Source organism: Protomyctophum bolini, assembly GCF_963924005.1.
Source record: "Protomyctophum bolini genome assembly, chromosome: 15".
NCBI classification, from domain to species: Eukaryota; Metazoa; Chordata; class Actinopteri; order Myctophiformes; family Myctophidae; genus Protomyctophum; species Protomyctophum bolini.
In genome coordinates, this window is record NC_137876.1 from 21,483,514 (window position 1) to 21,504,923 (window position 21,410).

Below are 21,410 nucleotides of genomic sequence, written 5' to 3' on the forward strand. Positions count from 1 at the left end.
TTATGGTGTCGTCCACTCACAGTTAACCCACAGTTGTTGTATTGAGTTTACTTGAAATGTAGGCCTATACTGTAATTCTGCAAACTGTTAATAAATCAATCAATCAATCCACGTGGTTGGGGCACTAAAACAAAAGGCTGTTTTCCCCAACTCTGTGTTTACATTTGAGACCTTTAGTTTGAGCCAGTGACTGGAGCGTGTCCTATATATGTTACAGGATTCCAATCCAGCAGAGCTCTAATATACAACGGTAAAGTTCCATCAATCAATTGCTTTAAAGATAAACAGATACCAATGTTTATTCCGTCTGTCGGCCAAGGAGGGCCAACCCACTCTGTCATATAGGATGCAGTGATGAGTTCTGTAAGGTTCACCAGATATAAACCTCAGAGCAGAGTGATAAACTGCATCCAAGGGCTTGAGGACAGAAGGAGCAGCTTTTCCATAGATGACATCTACATAGTCCAACACAGAAAGAAAGACTGCTTCAATAACCCTTTTCCTACATGGAGTTGGGAAACTAGTTCTGTTCCGGTAAAAAAAAAAGCCAATGGTTTGCCTTAGTTTACAGACAAGATTGTCTATATGGTACCGGAATATGTCGTTAAGACATATTCCAAGGTAGGCCTACTGGTATTCAGCAACCCTTTCTATGTTAGATCCATTCCCACTGGTCTTGCCCAAAGGGCTAAATAAATAAAATAAATAAATAAAATCACACCTGTGTGAACTGAGTGGTGCAACAACACCCCCCCCCCCCCCCCCCTCTCTCTCTCTCTCTCTCTCTCTCTCATTAGCAGGCAACAGTGCAGCACTATCCCTCTCTCTGTTTCTGGCACAACAGCGCCCCTACTGGTACTCATAGTCATATACTGGTGCTCATTAACCAACACATAGGCGGACACATATTCCTTCCTTAGTTCCCACTATAGTGACACTAGGCAGCCTTTGTAAACCTTGCTGGTGTGAACTTAAACATGGAGTGCCGTGATTTTTTTCCAGTTTTTATGTGTTTACGAGGTGATATAGTACATCATTAGACCACTTGGTGTGGTTGTGATGTGCAATGATGTCTTCTCTTTGTATTTAGGGTTCCTTCCTGGAGGCTGAAACCTTGACACGTGCCTTTCCAAGCTCACAAAACAATGCATGGACCGCAGTACAAAGCGTTGTGTTACCCCGTCCTCCTTCCAGCAGAGTTTTCACAGAGTACTGAGGAGGCGTGCTGCCCGATGCTGCCCCGTGTGGAGGAGGAGGCACCCACAGGAGGGTCTGCAGAGCCAAACATTGATGACAAAAGTGAGGATGCAAATTGTGATTGGCCAGAATGAGATGATGGTATGATGACGTATGATGATAAGATTTATAACACTTCACACAGGTGTAATTTTTTTAATAAACGTATATTGGTGCTCCAGCTAATAAAGGCCTATTCATAGTATGGATTTTCGGTGGTGAGGTGACCACCGCTCCGGTGGTGAGGTGACCACCGGAGCTGTAATAACGTGGAGCGGTGGTGAGTAAAAACAGAGGGAAGGGCTGGAGCTGTGGCGGTGGTTTGCTCTTCACCGCGGCTCAGTGACGTCATGACGTAGTTCGGTGGTCACCTCACCACCGAAAATCCATACTACGAATAAAGGCTCATACATAGTCTGGATTTTCGGTGGTTAGGTGACCACCGAACTACATCAATAAATAAATCATGAACACATCATGTGACTTCCATGAAATTGTGCACGCACATTCCCACTAGACCGAGGAACAAATGCCACTGGAACATTTTCAACTCAGCCTCATGGTGGCGCTGTAACTGGCCGATTAGTGTTTTTATAACTACACAGATCTGTGTAAAACTTTATATGCACACTCCCTAGAGGCCAAGGACAAACCTTTGCCTGGAATCTTTCACATCTGCGCTTTATAGCGCCACCAGGAGGCCGACATATGTAAAACACATTTTCTAATATGACTCCTTCAGATGTTATCCAAATGTCATGCAGTACATCCAACTGTAGGCTTCTATCCATTTTTGGGCATTAAAACGCTAAGGAGTTGTGCCCCAATAGAAGGCTTGATCTCTGGTCATATGAAGATTATCTATTGGTAATCATTCATAGGGTCTAAGTTTTTTTAAACAATCATGTATTTTTGGCATTGACAATATATCACTCAGAAAGGGATTTATGTCTCATTCCGAGTGGTTTAGTAAACTTTTGGCATTTAAATCCAAATCCTTTAATGCATGTTCGCCAACCTTAGTGCATGTTCGCCAACTTTAATGCATGTTCGCCAACCTTAATGCATGTTCGCCAACCTTAATGCATGTTCGCCAACCTTAATGCATGTTCGCCAACCTTAATGCATGTTCGCCAACCTTAATGCATGTTCACCAACCTTAATGCATGTTCGCCAACCTTAATGCATGTTCGCCAACCTTAATGCATGTTCGCCAACCTTAATGCATGTTCGCCAACCTTAATGCTTGCTTGCCAACCTTAATGCATAATGCATGTTCGGACTAACGGGACTTCGGCTCTATGGGCAGTCCCCCTGGAGAGTACCTGCCGTCAGTAGTGTAAACTAAAGTAACCAAGTATATTTACTCAAGTACTGTACTTAAGTACAATTTTGAGGGTATTACCAATTTTCAATAGATTTGGATTATTATTACAAAACATGCATTAGCCACTATACAGCCGTATAGCCTGATATATTTTGAAAACAGCCGATCTACAAGCTCATATACTGTACATCGTGAGCTTGTCGGTGTTCTATTTTCAAATGATCTTTATAATACTAAAATACTAAAATAAAATACTAATAAATTTGAAAACGGGACATTCTGCATAAGGAGTATACTTTCTGCTTTTGGTATAGTGGCCTATATACATTCTGACGCCCAAACGTTTGTAGTTTTATCCAAGTACATTTTTAGTATAGTTCTAAATTGCAGTGTTGGTCATTTTACTTAAGTAAAACAGTGCCAGTACTTTTTCCACCACTCTCCTGCTGTTCAATGAATGATGTAATAATATGGGTAGGACAGACGATCCCCACGGTGCTCTCAGAGCGCTCCGCTCACCTTCCAAACACTCCACCTGACTGACACGGGCTGCTTCATCTCTGGACGTGGTCATGAAGATTCATTAGAGGTAGGAATTATTGTACAATTCATTATAGCCTTTTTCTTACAGGTTTATTTTATTTTCTTTATTTTATTTCTTCATTTGTTTTTTCGTTTGTTTTTGTTTTCTCATCCTTTCATAGACCTTTACAAATAAAGCGGAATGACATGGGTTATGCTGGTATTCTAATGAAAAATTTTAAACTGTTTGTTAGTTATTCTTATTCTACATTAATTTGTGTTTGCTCTGGGCCAGGTCTGCCATTTCGTCTGCAAATTCGTGCCAAATCGGTTTATTTGGAGGAATTCGACTGGAGCTGTCGTTGGAAAAAGACGTGAACCAGTGGGGATTATGACGGACTTCTGGTTGATTTCTGTTCCACTGGACAGGACCAGCGCAACCAGTTTAGAGAAGCTGAAGCGCACCATTGCCAAAACCAACCTGGCTTCAACCAGCAAGTTCGCCATCCCAGAGCTGAAGGTAGCATATTGGCTATATGGATCTCTACAGTCTCTCAAAGGAATATGAGGGTTTTGTCTCTCAGAGAAGGGACTTGAGTCAGCTTGAGTGAACTGTAACTGCCTTTGGGCACACACAGAACATCCTATCCTTATTTTTACTCTTGAGTGTCCAAATGTGACCATATAGGCTACCCTTGATTGCATTTGTACACTCTCAGTAACAAATAACAAATGGAGTAACAAATGGATAACACAATTATAGCCCTCTCCAAATAATGTGATATGAGTATACTGACATACTAGTGTAGGCTAAATTAAAATGACAAGAGTATTGCTATAGTGAACTGTTAATATACACTGGGAGGAGTATGTAAGGTACAGTGTAGTTCGTGGAGGTTGCAGGTGTTTGGTGTCCTTCTCCAGTGAAGGGCTATAGGCTCAGGTTGCTCTCTAGTACGGTTTGTGGCAAAATTTCCATCCGACCCATTTCTTTCAACATGCTCACATTGCTCAGTGTGGACAGCTATAGGCCCTATAACCTACGGCATACACCATGAGGGAAATGACATTCTCATGTCACCTATTTGAGGAAGTCAAATGGAGGCCATCACGTCTTCCGCTGAATTCAAACTATGGCCATTTTTGTGATCCGATTCAAAACTGGTTTAAGAGACTAGATTAGAAATGGAATTCTGTCGCTCATAATTTCAGCCCACTAGAACAGACATAGCATATAGCATAATATACCACTACCATGTTAATGCTGACTCATGACTATGCCCCCAGGTGGGAACATTGGACAATCTGATTGTTGTTTCAGATGAAATCTCAAGGCTGGACACGTACACCGAAAGGTAAAACAGTCATATGTGTGCTTGCTTGTACAGAAATCAAACTTGGTACGCTACCTTGTTTATAAATGCCTGTTGGATTGGTGGCTTTTGTACATGAATGACATGCATGCAGAGCGCTTAATGTGTAGCTTTGTCCTCAATTAAGTCTAGTGGCTCTGGGAACCTGTGAGGTCTCTCTGCCATTATTAATTTATGCTCAGGCCCAACTGACGGTTAGATTTCCGTCTGCTTTTAAATTCATTGGGCTTGTACCTGAGCTGAGGAGGCATAAATACCAAGTGAGAGCCTACAATATTTTTTATTGCCAGCAATGTATCTTTTCCCCCACCTGATTTTAAATTGAGCCTCAGCTTTTAGAGAGCGCTAAGCCGCTAACATAATAGTCAAGGTCGACATCTGGGTTTTAATGTAGTTTTGGGGCCCCCACTTAGGCTGCAAAAAAGCTTTCGCAGAAATGTGTAGGCTACTTTCGTCGAAAGGGTTTCCCACAATAACAGAAAATAGAAAATATGGTTGGTATATGAGGGACTCACTCCAATCAACCATATAGGGTTTAAGCAAAACTCAAATTCAAATCCTGCCTTCACTGTACACAAGATATCTATGCCTCGTCTTTATAGCCAGATGGGGAGAAACACATACTGAAAGACTCAGGGTCATATTAACACTTAAACCCTTTATAATTTATTGACAGTGATCCCCCAGAGGTCTGTATAATTATAATGATGACATGGCCACGAATAGGGTTCATGTGATTAATAGTACACTGTGCTCCTTCACAGCTCTGCATAGAGGCTTGGGGGATGTTGCGTCAGTCAAATGAAATCTATGTCTTACGCATTGCGTTCAATATATTTAGACATTCCAGAAAAACTCCCCTCGTCCCCGTCCCCCCGTCCCCCCCCTTCATTAAAAAGGAGCCTGAGATTGGTTCCTAGATTACATCCAGATATAGGAAACAAATTTTGTCTTAAGATAACCCTTGTAAAGCATTAATTTTCACATCGCAAAAGTGTGTGTGTTTTTTTTTAATTGCTGTCCTCCGGTCAGTGTTATCAAGCGGACATGTCAGTGTATGGGGGAGGTGATGGAACACTCCAGTGACAAAGTGCTGGAAAACGCCCTAGCCAACGGAGGTGAGTCGCACGCACGCACGCACGCACACACACACACACACTTAATTGCATAGTAAAGTAACTCATTTGCTAAGAGTGCAATGGCCTCAGGCAACACACACACACACACACAGCACACACAGTCATAGATAGTATTACATTTTCATTACTTTTGCAATACGGTGCCATTTGCAAATGAAAGGCATGTACATCTAAACTCACATACTGTACGTGTACGTACATGTACAACCCCCACCCCTGCCTCCCCCTCACTCACTCTCATATACACAGACGCGCACACGCACACGCACACACACTACACACACACACTTTAAACATGACTGCACAAGGTGAACTTATCTGGAGGGCTATTGTACCAGATGAGGTCGATAATATTAATAACCGAGTCCTGCATGGTAAGTCCATCACTAATAAATGATTTTGGCCGCTCTCTCTCTCTCTCTCTCTCTCTCTCTCTCGCCCCCTTCCTTCAGACCACCACAAGCATCGTCACAAAGTGCACGTGTCTCCCATGAAAGCCTACCTCGCAGCCCTGAGGGGTATATATCTGAACAGAGAGTGCTCTTTGAGCTGCGGTGCCGTGCATGCAGTGTGCATCACTCACCATCATGAGTTGACTTGGAGAAGCTACTGTACATGCATCATTGCGTCTTTGCAACGTCATGTCGCTGGCTTCCATTGGCAATGAATGGTAGACTGCATCGTTTCATCTGTCCCGTGTGTTATAGGCATGTAACGATTCACTCAACTCACGATACGATTCGAATCACGATATTAGGCTCACAAATTTATTTTCCAGACAAAATAATTATGTTTGTATTGTTATTCTCTTAAATCAATTAAAATCGCCACCAGTTTATATCGCTATACAGTATATCGATATACGATATGTCGTTTACATGCCTACTCACCAGTCACTGTTCCAGTGTTGATTTTGACAGCAAATTTAGATTTTAGTCGCTTAAATAGTTTTCGTTGATTTAGTCGACTATATTTAACACACCCTGAAGATAGCCGATCTACAAGCTCAGCGCGACGCCTTGTGAGCTTGTAGATCGGCTATTTTTAGTATGCAACCAAGTGCAAAATGACCTGTGTTTTAGTATTACTGGATCTCTTGTCCACTAGTCCCTTCCTAACATTTTAGTCCAGTTTTTATTTGTTGACGAAATTGTCAATATCTTTTTTTGTTATATTTTTAGTCATCATAGCTTAGTTTTCATTTCCATTTAGTTTTCGTCAATGAAAAAAGGTAGTCGACGAACAGTTTTCGTCATAGTATTAGTCGACAAAATCAACACTGCACTGTTCTTGAATGGCCTTTATCTAACTGTCCTGTCTCTTCCAGTGGTGTAAGTAAACTAAGTACATTTAATCAGGTACTGTACCCAAGTACAGTTTTGAGGTATTTTCTTTTACATTCTTCAGTATTTCCAATTATCTATATACACTTTCAATTCTACTCCACTACATCTTGGAGGCAAATGTCATATACTTATTAATCCACTACAATTATTTGACAGCTTTAGTAACTCGATACTTGCACAAAACATACTTCTACTTACTGTAAAAACTTTATTTTCATCCCTGGTTTCCTCTCCTCTCCTCTGTGTGGTAGAGTCTGTTTTTAAGCTGTGGCTGCTGTGAGGTTTCGTGTGAGTGTGCGTGCGTGCATGCTTGCGTGTGTGCGTGTATGCGTGCGCGCGTGCACACGCGCGTGTGTGTGTGTGTGTGTGTAAATATTGTAAAATATTATGTTAACTTTTTAGAACTTAGATTTTTATGCTGGAGGTCAAAGGAGGCTAGGTCGGGCTGAAAACGTAACTAAACTATAACTAAACTGAAACTTTGCCCAGATATGGAGATGATCGACTGACTTCCTAGTCCTGACATCATACTGTAGTGCTGACGTGACGTCTGAGGAACATTGTAATTAGACCCTGCCTTGTTTTGTTATTAGCCGATGCTTCATGTGTAATTTGTGTAATTAGACCCTGCCTTGTTTTCTTATTAGCCGATGCTGTGTGTGTGTGTGTGTGTGTGTGTGTGTGTGTGTGTGTGTGTGTGTGTGTGTGTGCGCGTGTCAGTGGATCTGGTGAACTATGTGACAAAGTTCCAGTGGGACAGAGCCAAGTATCCCACTGTTATGCCGCTGCGGAACCTGACAGACATCATCAGTAAGGTACTGAATGTTATCCAAAGTTGCTTATACCCGTAATAAAGGGTGCTAGTAGTATATGGCTGAATTAACATAGTGAGAATGATTTAAGGAATAGGACATGAACACGGTAGCGCTTTACAGTAAATAACCGTCCTCACGGTCATGACCGAAGTAGATCATCAAAGCTCAGCTGTGATCTATAAAGTTGCTTTTATACAGAACTTTCTTATAATGCATATTATATGAATTATAGGCTACACTGAGATATAATGTTTTGATGAAGAAATGATACAGGTACTTAATACAAAATGTATAGTAATACTATATAAACTACAGTACGCATTGCTAGGCAACCCCTGTGATGCAAGCTGTCCTGTGATGTTATAGGAAATGAGACGAAATGTCTCTTGGCAAATTAGATTCCTTGATGAGAACTAACTTTCGTATGCAAGCTGGTTCAAACCCAGGTGGTTAAATGTGGCGTTATAAACTCGGAGAGAGGTTAAAGGGGACAAATATAGCAGAGTAGCTCTGCTTGAACTACAGAAGCCTGACCATGGTGCAGGACGGAGTTCCCGTTTGGTTGAGTAGGGGGCCTACAGTAGATGGCCATGTGGGAGAGCAGGATTAGAATCCAGGTGTTGCATAATGCTGCATGTTACAATAACCCACATTTCTGTGTTAGTTCATGTTAACGTTTTGCCCAGTTTTGATGCCTGACTTATGCACATGTACTTGCATGTCCGACAGCAAGTGTCCCTGGTGGAGACAGAACTAAAATCTCGAGCGCTGGCGTACAACAACATCAAAGCCAGCTTGCAAGGCCTTGAGCGCAGAACTGAGTGAGTACGGCCCCTCGAACCATGCATGACATGAATTATTTACGAAAAGGCTAAAGAATTCAGGAGCTGTGTATCTATATAACCGCATAGATGCAATTTAAAAATGCACGAGTTGGGTGTATTCATATTGAATGTGTGTATCTTTCCAGAGGGAGCTTGGTAACTTGCAGCCTGAGTGAAGTAGTCAGAAGAGAAGATTTGTTGGACTCTGAATACCTCACCACACTACTGGTAGTGGTGGCCAGGTTAGTATATCCACCACTCTACTGGTATTGATGCCAGCATTGCCAGATAAGTGAATACCCCACCATACTACTGGTAGTCGTAATGCCCAGGCAGTGAATACCTTGTCACACTGGTAGTGGTGGGTTGGGTTTAGGTAGACGACAGAGTACAGCAACTTGCAATGGCCCTGGTCTACAAAATGCTGAGCTCATAAACAACAGTCCTAAAGGAATGAGAGTCCCTACTCTCCTTCAAAACCACTCTGGAAGAGCATTTATTATTTTAGTTTGATTTCTAACCGTTTATAGGCCTATGATATGATGTTCTTCTTTTCTTTCTTTTGCATAGAACTGTATATTTGTATGTCATTAAATACATGTTGAATAAATGCTGATGAATTGAAAATGGAGGATCCCACTGTAAACAAGCCATTGTGGTTTTCTTGGTATTTCAATCCTCTTAGCAGACCTTGTATTGAGTATTATACTCAATATTATTGACCTGTGCTTTCCACGAACTGTGCTTACTGTACAAACTGTTAATGCAATTATCAGTCAATTAATCAGTGGTGCCCCAGGTCAGTGAAACACATTCAGGAAAAGGCGAAAATGGAGTGGTTCATTAAAACAAAACACTTGAGATGTGAATAGCAGAACTCCAAAGAAAAAAGAAAGATGCAAGACTATTGGCTCAGAAGATGCACATTTCGGCAGGGGCCTACATCAGAGCACAGTAAAGCTGTGCATAGTCAAGACAAAACTTGTTGCCCCGGGGTAGCAATAAAGATGTGCATCGATCTGAACCAACAGTCTTGGATCCTTATTCTTTGGAGCGCCACTATCTCTGTGGTGTTATTAATTTATTTATTATGTTTATTATTGACCATAGCTGAGCACCCACGGCCAAGGAGGCGATCTGCTCCCCATCCAGATCTACAACATTAGATTTGAGGTGGTTTCAGGCTTAGCATATTGAGATTTTCATTAAGCACTTGGTTTCAACCCGGCATCCCTATTTTGGGCATGCCATTATATATCATTTATACTGTATATATATATCATTATTGTCTCAGATCCACATTACATAGAAGCCACATTGTAATTAGACCTTTTCTTTTGCTGTGGTCTCTGCGGTCCACACGCGTGGCGTGGCGTACATGCAAACATTTACAATTAAGCTTGCAATGTGTAACGAACTGAATACAAATAATCATAATCATGACAAATTAAATAGGGCTTCCTTAAAAACAGCTAGTTTTTGTATTTCGTTTTGTGTGTGTGTCTGTGTGTCTGTGTGTGTGCGCGTGCGTGCATGCGTGTGCGTGTGTGTCTCTCTCTTGTTCATGTCATAATGTGGACGTCGTCTGTTGTCACAGACGGAGCTACCGGCAGTGGGAGCAGTCTTATGAGTCCATGTCCCAGTTTGTGGTGCCTCGCTCCAGCAGGTAAGGAGGCGTTCTTTTGGATTCCCTGGCGGTCGGTGGCAATGAGACTGTAAGCCATTCCATTTGATGTCTAAAGTGTGCCAGTGAAGCGTCCTGTTCTCAGTGTCCACAAGGTCGGGAGTAAACCACATGTATTGTGTTACCGGCAGAAAGTAAGAGTCCCGACACATCTCCAGGATCGCTGGCGGAAGAATCAAATCTCCGTCTCCGTTTACAGTATTTCATTAAATATGGCTTCAATTAGGCGAACCAACTGATGTATACTCTTGATCATCCGAGCATACGTTCAAACAGCACCAGAAGTGCCTTCTATGTGCAACGTGAGATAAAACACTTTTATTTAATTATTCAAAAATTGGAACATTAAACTACAATGTGGTCTCGGGCAACCTCTGTAATCTCCTGAAATGTGAGATTTTAAAGGAATGCCACTGAATTTTTGCTTTTAAAGGCCTTGCATTCTTTAGAGTCTGTAGTGAGTTGCAATGAAACAAGAGAGAATGTTCCATTCCAGCTGTAATATGCTGTATGTAGCGCCATCAATAATGATTTGTGAGAGTAGCAGATGAGATAATTTAATGTGACAGTATCCATGCATCAATCTAGTCTTAATTGCGTAGCCAGACGATCAGAGATCTCTGATACATGTGGTGGAGGCTTTGGTGTGGTATCAGGATTTGTTTTCAAAGCAGTGAGCATTCTCTGCTGTCCAAGCCCATTCAATTAATTTAGATGTACCTATACACATACTGTATAGTTCTCTCATCAGCCAGGCTAGATTTTCTTACAGGAAGGCTCATTGAATGTATATTTAAAAGCATTGTATGAGCCCATGTTAAGTTTCACAAACTTTTTACCTCAGACAGAATTCACTAGTGTTGTAGTCATGGCCAACTAAAGCGAGAGCAAGACAAGACCAAGACCTAGGGGGACCCAGGGGGGTCGAGACCAAGACAAGACCAAGATCTAGGGGGTCGAGACCAAGACAAGACCAAGACCTAGGGGGACCCAGGGTGGTCGAGACCAAGACAAGACCAAGACCTAGGGGGACCCAGGGGGGTCGAGACCAAGACAAGACCAAGATCTAGGGGGTCGAGACCAAGACAAGACCAAGACCTAGGGGGGTCGAGACCAAGACAAGAGCAAAACCTAGGGGGTTCGAGACCAAGACAAGACCTGCATGACCGCCGCGAGGCGAGACCGAGTCTAGACCAAGACCAGACTTATCCCCTCTTATTTGATAGGAAACAGAAAACAATCTTGATCTGAAACCTTGGAAACCTTGTCTTAACCTCTGCAGGGACTTCAAACGTTACATTACTCTGTTGCTCAGCGTACTTTGTTAAACTTTCGGACGAGGCTTGCTTAACGACCAAGCAATAACAAGCAATAAGCCACAGCTGGAAATAGGATAATTCAACTCGATCACAACGTGGTAATCCACTGTCTGTGTTGTGCATGTAAGCACACGGCCGTCACTGTGTCACTCGACACCACACCTTTTCTCTCTCCTCTCTGTCACCGTCCGTCAGGCGATCTCCAAGCCCACAACGCATCGCTGATGGAGCGCGAGGTAGGCCTGTAGATCAGCTATGTTCCCTGCGAGACCGAGACAAGACCAAGACAAAATGACAAGACGAGACCGAGACAACGAAACTTTGGTCTTGGTCTTGGTCTCGAGACAAGACAATGTCTCGAGAACTACAACACTAGAATTCACTGTATTCTTTCAGAAGAAATGGCTTGATATTGATTTCTCAAGACAGTCTTTGTGAAATATTATCTTTTTTAATGGAAGAGTTTCTAGGAGTTTCTTCTCTGGAGGACGAGGTTGCCCGCTATAGTTTCTTGGCCACTTTCATATTGCTTGTCACAACAACGGTGTGCACTACCGGTACTTAGATTTCCTTTAGCTCCTTCCCAACTCTAATTGTTTATTGTTGCTTTGTGTGACCAACAGAAAGCTTTATGAGGACGGAGAGGAAGGGATTTTCACTGTTACACTTTTCAAAAGAGCCGTCCGTGAATTCAAAACCAATGCCAAACAGAGCAAGTAAGCAGGTTTGATTGCCAGAAAATAGGATGTCGGCTCAGAGCCGTGTTGTCTGTGTCGATTACCATAGTGTAGCCCGTTGCCCACACAGGTTCACCGTGCGCGAGTACAATTTCGACCTGGATGAGCGACAAAGGCTTGAGATGAAGCAACTTGGTGTGGACAAGAGGGAGCAGTATGTGAGTGAATACACTCTGTGCCACTGTTGTGTGGATGGGTTGTGTCACTGTGTGTATGTCTAGTAGTGGAGTGGTTCCCAAACTGGGGGGAACCACTCCAACAAACATTGTCAAATATGACTTAAGAAAGGGGCAAACATTGTGAAAATGGCCGATCTACAAGCTCACAATGCTTTGCTTGAGCTTGTAGTTGTTTGGCTATTTTCACTATTCAAAAAACAGGGCGTCCCCAGCGAAACTTGTGAATACAGCATCACAATGTTTCTAACGACTGTATCCATATTTTCTATGTTTGCTATTAACAAATGGCAGATATACAAGCTCACATCTGCATATATATACAAGCTTGTACATCTGCTATAAAAAAAGGAAAATCTTGAAAGAAAATCTTCTATTCTGGGGGGGTTGTTGGACAGAATATTTTCAGATGGGGGTCCGTGGCCAAATGCATATTGATTTGGGGGACCTTGGACCTTGACATGAAAACGTTTGAGAACCACTGACATTTACAGTACTTTCTTCTATCACTGTGTACTGTACATACCATTCTGTACTGTACATGTGTGAACATAAAGACCCAGTAACCACACACAGGTTGATAGCAGACAGAGGCAATGAAGGGATGATGTACTATAGCCAAGGTCAGTTAAGTTAGTCATAAAGACATGCGAGTATACTTTTTCTACCACTGCATTCATGTGTGTATATTTTATGACTCCCCCGTAGGGAATCTTTGTGCGTTGGCTGAAGGTGAACTTCAGTGAGGTGTTTGTCGCCTGGATTCACCTGAAGGCCTTGAGGGTGTTCGTGGAATCAGTCCTCAGGTCAGCGTTGCTCAGTCACAACTCCCAAGTGAGCTCCACGGAGCCGCAGGGGTCCTTGGAGGGCTTCCAGGGGGTCCCCATCTACATTAGTGAAGCGTCACAGCATCACAATCAGTTTAACCACTTTAAGCCTATATTTTACTTTGGCTATTCAAGCTCACATCGAGTCACATCAGGAGCTTGTAGAGCGATTTTAAAGTTGTAAAATCTTGAATTTGACGTGACACACACACACACACACACACACACACACACACACACACACACACACACACACACACACACACACACTTATTATCAGCTTGAAAAAATTGCTTTTCATGTCTGATCTGACAAAATCCCTAACTGCTTGAAATTATCTGCCAGGTATGGTTTACCGGTGAGCTATCATGCTTTTCTGCTGCAGCCAGACAGGAAGTGTACAAAGAAGCTGAGACAAGTGCTGGCTTCACTGTTCATGCACCTGGACCCCACCGCCGCCACCAGCAGCAAGAAGACAGATGTACGTGAGAACCACTCCACTGATCCACTCCATGCGTTGAATCACTCCACTCCATGCGTTGAATCACTCCACTCCATGCGTTGAGCCACTCCACTCCATGCGTTGAGCCACTCCACTCCATGCGTTGAATCACTCCACTCCGTCTGTGGTGTGCAGCGGTGGAAAGTAACTAAATACAACAACAATGTACCGGTACTCAAGTACTGTGCCTAAGTACAATTTTGAGGTACTTTACTTGAGTATTTCCATATTTCCATATTTTTTGGTATAGCTGGTCTACAAATCAGGCACTAAAACTAAACTAAAACATTTCACATGAGTAAATTAAGACTGAAACTAAATTGAATTTTATTCAAAGACAAAAAAGCTAAATCAAAAGGTGTGAATGTGGCCGAAGAGTATAGAATGAAAAAAATCTCTAATGTAGACACATGCACCAGCACGCACGCATGCGCACACACACACACACACACACACACACGACATGGGCCACGTGAGCAAATAACATTCTCACTCGTGCAAGTCCAAGAAATGCTTTTTGGAAATTGAATTGCTGTTCCTTTAATCATAAATGACATGCTTCGTTGCATTGCGGCTGTCAGTCTGTCCCTACATCCCCTGACAAGCTGAGCAGAGACAACAGGTTACTTTAACACTAAGAGTTATACAAAATGTACCTTACCCTCAGAGGGACAATGGCTAAATCCCCCCCCCCGGTCAAAGGGACGGGGATTTACTGGCTTATTTTGAAAAGTCAAGCCCGATCCCGAATCACCAACGGCGGAAACTAGCAAATTCACACACCTTTTTGTGATATTTTTCGAAATTATTGTACATTTGGGCACACAGAGGGTAAAATTGATAGTACAAATACGAGAATTATCATTCATCTGGCAACAGCTGTTGGCGTGCACGTGTTGACTTGCACCCACAAATAATGTTCACTCTTCAACTCAACATGCTGTGACGGTGCTCTCTCTATCCCACAGATGAGCTACGACATCCCAGAAATGAATCCCTGTCCGCACGAATACTTCTCCTACATCTGCTTCCCGATAAGCATCAACGTGTTGGAGACCAGCTAGTAGTCAGTGGCAGTGTGAAGATACTCCAGAACAACCCTAGAACAATCCATCCAGGGATATATGGACCTGATGCTGACTTGGTGGTTCACACTAAGCTCTCGCTCTAGGCCAGGCAGAGAGAGACAGAGAAATGGAGAATGGCAAAGATCCTCAATGATCTCTGGACGTATGTGGTGTATGTCGAACTTTGAAGAAAAGAAAAGGCTCGCAACTCACTTTTGTAATGCTCCACGTAGGACATACATTAACGTTTCGACCGGTATTTGTCTTTTTCAAGACAATTGTGAATTTGTGAATATAATACGTGGAGCATTACAAAAGTGAGTTGCGAGCCTTTGCTTTCCTTCATGATTTCTGTTAACAGTTTGGCTCGCAGCACCAAGATCGGAGGATGTGCGCCGTTCTATTTTATTCTGTATGTCGAACTAAACACTTCCTTCCACATGTCCGAGCTGACAGATGCGATAGGCTCTAAGCACATGCAGCCATATTGGAAAGTAATTTTACCTCTAACTCTCTTCCTTCATAGGTCTTACGGATGAAGGCTCTGTTCCATTCTGGTCAAATAGTCAGGCTGCGGAAACACTCTGCTATACACCAGTGGGTCTCAAATTGGGATCCAGAGACCCTCATGGTGTGTAACTCTGAGAGTGTACATATAGAACCAAATGGACCATTTGGTTCCATTTGTACACTCCGAGTTATGGAGGTCCTTGACATTAAAAGGTTTGAGAAGCACTGCGTTACGGACAGGATAGGAGGAGCCTTCATTAGTATCATTGGTAACACCAGGAAGTAGGGAAAAGGCCTAATTTCCTTCCAACATGGATGCTGTGCATAAATTAGAGCCATTTGTTGATTATCTGGCTTTTCAACATTTCCCTTGGACAGGAAGCACTGTCTAGCCCACCTGTGAGCATGTGCTCAACGTGTGAATGGTATGCGTAGTTTGCTTACATAGGAAAATCCTGAGTGTTAATTTATCTCTGAGAGGGTATACAAATACACGTGTAAATGTACATTTGTATACAATCTTGACGTTACAAATGGTTATGGATAGATGAACACTGAGGATTTTACTGTGGGACTGCTGGATGAGTATTGGGTTGCATGTGGGTCTTCTCCGCAAACCAGAAACACAATGTCCTGTCGCTGTATTTTGGTGTTTTCACGGTTGGATTTGGTAGGCAGGGACGTGTGTGGACAACCAAAACAAACAGTGAAAACACTATGAAATACAGTACGAGGGCAGTGCGTTTCTTTCTGCTCCACACTGCTCCAGTGGCTGATGACTGCTGGTATAGAGGGAAAATAAAATATGTATATATACTGTTTTGTTATGTAAAGATGTAGAAAATATGTGGATATTTTTTTTTTCTAATGAAAGAATTGATTAATGCTTAGTTGTTGCTATTGTACAGTTTTAAACAAGCCTTTGAATGAATACACTTAAAGCTGCAATCAGTAACTTTCATGTACTGTAGCCACGACACCGAATTAGACACCCCTGCTCTCCCATGTAAAAGACATATAGCTTGTCAACTAATACACTTGACCTAACTAACTGATACCAGGGTGTAAATGTTGCAACAAAGGAGAGGGGAGACAACTCCGAAAACTTTTTAAAATAACAGTTCCGGATTGCAGCTTTAACCTGGAAATAAAATGTTGTAAATATACTTGCACAATGTACAGCCCAGCATCAACAAGGGGACACTTTAAAACAGATAATAGTACACAGTCGAATCCTCAGTGTTAGGGCCGATTCATACTCCTATTTTAGAGCCGAATAAAAGTCGGTTCGGCGCTGTAGAGCCTACAATTTGACGTCATTTGAGGTTCGGGGGGGCGGGTACCGTCCTAAAGTCGGCTCTTCGGTGCTACTGAAATTTTCTGACGAGCCGAAATCATTTCGGCACTACAGCGCCGAAACAGCTGTAAAATAGGAGTATGAATCGGCCCGTAATTTCACTCTTATTGGTCATTGAAGTTGAATTAAAGTTGAATTAAACAACATCTAGTAGGCTACAGCATAGCGTCGCTGTCGGGTGGAAACCTCGTTATCCTCATGGAATGCCTAAGTCATATTTTGAAGGTTTTTAGCAAAGAAGAAATTGAAAATGTACAAACGTTTTGACTTATTCAAAAGTCAACACACTCATTTTGCACAAGTCATGTTCATCTGCCCCCCGGGACCCCCACGCAGAGTTGCACCACTCACTTCACACAGGTGTGATTTTTATGCTTTTGTGTAGTAGGCAAGCAGAGAATTAATTTACGGGAAAACACAACAGAATATGGAAATAAGAGGTTTCTGACCAACAGCGATGTTATGCCTTCTTATGTTCCACAGGTTCTATGTTCCAACCCTAAACTTAACCCTAAGGTAAGTGCATGATGGGGAACATAGGGATGACCCCTCCTAGGAATAAAACTTTGAATTGCATTAGATACCTCTGAATGTAGTGCTATGTATGGCCACCAGAGAGTGCCCTATCACTGTTTTGTACAGCACAATAATTGATGTAGGCCTACACTGCCTACACTACAGCATCAACCAGGTTGTCAGAATATTTACAGTAGCCATTTTAAATAATGCTAAACATCCCTAGATTTTTTTCCTCTCTCTTCTCTTATTTGCGCGAGTAGACCTGTTGCTTCTTTCATTTAGCCTAAATATATGGGATCTTTGGATACTATTACTGATGTATGGACAATTACTGACATGATTGATGCTATTACAGAAACATCTTGGCATGTTCTTCACTGCTCTTTCATTAAAAAAAAGAAAAAACAACACCCTTGTACAACTGTAACTGCCGTTTACATGTTGAACTTGCTGTTACAGTAGGCCTATAGTTGGCCACTGTCTAATTTTAAACTGAATGTCATATGGGAGAAGTTGTTATGCAAAATCACAAAGCTGCAATCTGTTGTATTAAATTAATAATTTGCTTAATATCACGTAGTATGATTCCCCCCCCCCCCAACATATTGTATGCCAAATTGCACTTGTGTGTGTGTGCGTGCGTGCGTGCGTGCGTGCGTGCGTGTGTGTGTGTGTGCGCGTGCGCGGCTATATACTTGTAGGCCTACTTCAACCCTCATCAAGTGCTCTCTCTGTCCTGACATAGAACTGGGATTCATTTGGATATTAGACAATTTATGAAGTTCAAAAGGTTATACTGTTATGATTAGGGCTAGGCATGGTTCAAATTACTCTCATACTTCACGATAATGTCGTACTGTCATGATAATCATGACAGTCATGTTTCAGGGCTATATTAGGGCAGGCTATGGTACTACTCTGTACACGTGTAGACTATGCAGTAATGAATGCAGGATTGAAGATCCTCACATGCAGAACCAGTGCATGTGTGTGTGTGTGTGTGTGTGTGTGTGTGACTGTGTGTGTGTGTGTGTGTGTGTGTGTGTGTGTGTGTGTGTGTGTGTGTGTGTGTGTGCGCGTGAGTGTGTACGTGTGTGTGTGTGTGTGTGTGTGTGTGTGTGTGCGCGTGCGTGAGTGTAAGTGTCTGTGTGTGTGTGTGTGTGTGTGTGTGTGTGTGTGTGTGTGTGTGTGTGTGTGTGGGCGGGGGTTAGTATAGACTAGAGCTCTGGCCGCTTGCCGCTCAAGCTGTGCCTTTCATTTCATTCCGTTTGGCGAGTACGAGGGGTGACATTTTACGCACCACCACAGCCAGTTATGGGCATTTAATTGACCATATGTGACATGATTGAGCTTTGTTTGATACAATATAGAACATACCAATGCAGTTCTCTTCAACTTTCCTTATTATTACAATAGGGAGTCAGGGACACGTTGATTAAAATGTGGACAATACCCAAGCCGAGATATAGACGTGGTTTGGTCACCGAGGCTGAGGATGAGATTGCCGTGAACATCGGCGGGGTGAGAGTGGTGCTTTTCGGGGACGTTTTGAAGCGCTACCCGGAGAGCAGACTTGCGGAGCTGGTGAACTGCTCAACTCAAAACAACGACGCCGTCTCCTCGCTCTGCGACGACTTCGATCCGGGCAGGCGAGAGTTCTACTTCGACCGAGACCCCGACGCTTTCAAATGCATCATCGACGCGTACTACTTCGACGAGATCCACATAAGGAACGGCATATGTCCCGTCTGTTTCCTGAAGGAGATGGAGTTTTGGAAAATAGACCAAAGTGTCCTGGACGAGTGCTGCAAGAGTTACCTGAGCGAGAAGGAAGAGGAGCTGCAGGAGATCGCCTGCAAGGTGAAGCAGATCCTGGCCGACCTGGAGGTGCCGCTGTGCGTCACGCGCGCGCAACGGTGCCGAAGATTCCTCCACCAGCTGATGGAGAAGCCCGAGTCCTCCGTGCCGGCGCGCGTCGTCGCCATCGTGTCCTTCGCCTTCGTCCTCGTCTCGTCGCTGACTATGTGCATCGGCACGATCCCCGAACTCCAGGTGCAGTGGTGTAAAGTATAGCCTAACGAATTAAGTAGGCCTTATAGGAAGCAGCCTAGTGTAGCCTACTTAAATATACTTTTGAGTTATAGTAGGCCTAGGCTATTTGTAATTGTAGCCTACTTTACTTGAGTATTTCCAATTTTCTGTACTTCTAGGCCTACTCCATTACATTTCAGAGGCAATTATTGTACCACTTTTACACCTACACATGCAGATGTATTTATCTCCAAGCATGGCTTTATAAGAACAGGTGCCAATGCAGTTTGTCTCTCTGTCAGGGAGGACCATCCAACCTTGTTATATAAGATACAATGGTGAGTACCATATAGCTATCACCCGTAATAAATCAAATCGATGGGTGATAAACCGAGACTAGGGATTTAACCCATTTAGGCCTCACGTCGAAATAAATAAAAAGTCTTCTGAAAGAATATATAGACTATTTGTGCCACATTTTCACGATTTTTCAAAAATAGCAGACCTATAACTTGTAGATCTGCTATTTGTCAATATAGCTAAAGTATACTGCAAAGCTATTTCCTGATACGTTAACCAGCCATGTACTTATAGGCCATTGTTGGAAAATACCAGATCTACCAGCTCACAATGCATGCAATGCTATGCATTGTGAGCTTGTGGTATTTTCCAAAGATTTGAAATGGGACAATGCACAAGGAATAGGCCTACTTTTACTTTTGGTACTTTTAAGTACATTTTTGTACTTAAAAAAAAACTTGCAACAGAGGTATTTCTAAATTGCAGTATTGATGCTTTTACTTATAAGTATATTAAAGGTATATTCAGTGATTTCACTTAATTCAAATATCACTTATTTTTTTGTTTTGTTGTGATAATCCTCTCTACTACAGTTCCTCCCTGTCCCCAGTTAACCCCTGGGGGTCAAAAAACCGTAGGTTTCGTTTTCGGCTCTCTATCCTGATTGGATGAAAGGCTTTGCCACCTATAGCCAAAAACGAAACCTAAGGTTTTTTGAGTGAAATCACTGAATATAACCTTTGAGTGCTTTTCCCCCACCATGCACCGCTCCAGGTGATGGACGCCGAGGGGAAGCTGGTGGAGCACCCCACGATGGAGGCCGTGGACGCCGTGTGCATGCTGTGGTTCACCGCCGAGTACCTGCTGCGCCTCGCCGCCTCCCCCGAGAAGCTGCGCTTCGCGCTCTCCTTCATGAACGTCATAGACTTCATGGCCATCATGCCGTTCTACGTGGTCCTGAGCCTCACCTACCTCGGCAGCTCCGCCATGATGGAGCTGACCAACGTGCAGCAGGCGGTGCAGGCGCTGCGCATCCTGCGCATCGCGCGCATCTTCAAGCTGGCGCGCCACTCCTCCGGCCTGCAGACGCTGACCCACGCGCTCAAGCAGAGCCTGAACGAGCTGGGGCTGCTGCTCTGCTACATGAGCGTGGGCATCTTCGTGTTCTCGGCGCTCGGCTACACGCTGGAGCAGAGCCACCCGGAGACGCTGTTCAGCAGCATCCCGCAGTCCTTCTGGTGGGCCATCATCACCATGACCACGGTGGGCTACGGGGACATCTACCCCAAGACCACGCTGGGCAAGTGCAACGCCGCCGTCAGCTTCCTGTGCGGCGTCATCGCCATCGCCCTGCCCATCCACCCCATCATCAACAACTTCGTGGTGTTCTACAACAAGCAGACGGCGCTCGAGACGGCGGCCAAGCACGAGGTGGAGCTGATGAAGCTGTCGTCCGGCGGCGGCGGCGGCGCGTCGAGGACGGACTCGTGCAGCGAGGCGGACACCGCAGTGGACGCGACACCGGTGGACGCGTCCACGAGCACGCCGTGCCTGCCCCGCAGTGAGACTTCTTCTTGCCCCGGGGCCACATGAACACGCAGGTGTGTCAAATAACGACGTGATTTAACGATTTAACCCAGACTGCCTCGTCTTTGACAACTACATGGATTACTACTGCTTTCACATCCGCATCAATCAATGTGTGCTTGTCATTGGCAGCTGTCACCCAATTAAAACCTTTGCATGCGCATGGACGGAGACGTGAGGTCTATATAGGCTATTATGGTTTCTTTTCAAAA

At 43.6% G+C, this 21,410-nt stretch overlaps 2 protein-coding genes across 2 annotated transcripts; both read left to right on the forward strand.

Annotated features, from left to right (window-relative positions):
• Positions 1–3,476: 3,476 nt before the first annotated feature.
• atp6v1c2 (ATPase H+ transporting V1 subunit C2) lies at positions 3,477–14,891 on the forward strand (the record flags this gene model as incomplete). Its single annotated transcript, XM_080784473.1, has 12 exons — positions 3,477–3,605; positions 4,373–4,440; positions 5,491–5,576; positions 7,664–7,758; positions 8,488–8,579; positions 8,729–8,824; positions 10,180–10,248; positions 12,209–12,301; positions 12,393–12,480; positions 13,207–13,304; positions 13,671–13,806; positions 14,796–14,891. The coding sequence occupies 12 exons, from the start codon at positions 3,477–3,479 to the stop codon at positions 14,889–14,891; spliced, it is 1,146 nt and encodes a 381-aa protein (XP_080640599.1).
• Positions 14,892–18,720: 3,829 nt separating this feature from the next.
• Positions 18,721–21,204, forward strand: LOC308329772 (voltage-gated potassium channel regulatory subunit KCNF1-like; the record flags this gene model as incomplete). Its single annotated transcript, XM_080784270.1, has 2 exons — positions 18,721–19,332; positions 20,386–21,204. 2 exons carry the CDS (start codon positions 18,721–18,723, stop codon positions 21,202–21,204), a joined length of 1,431 nt encoding a protein of 476 aa, XP_080640396.1.
• Between the last annotated feature and the right edge of the window lie 206 nt (positions 21,205–21,410).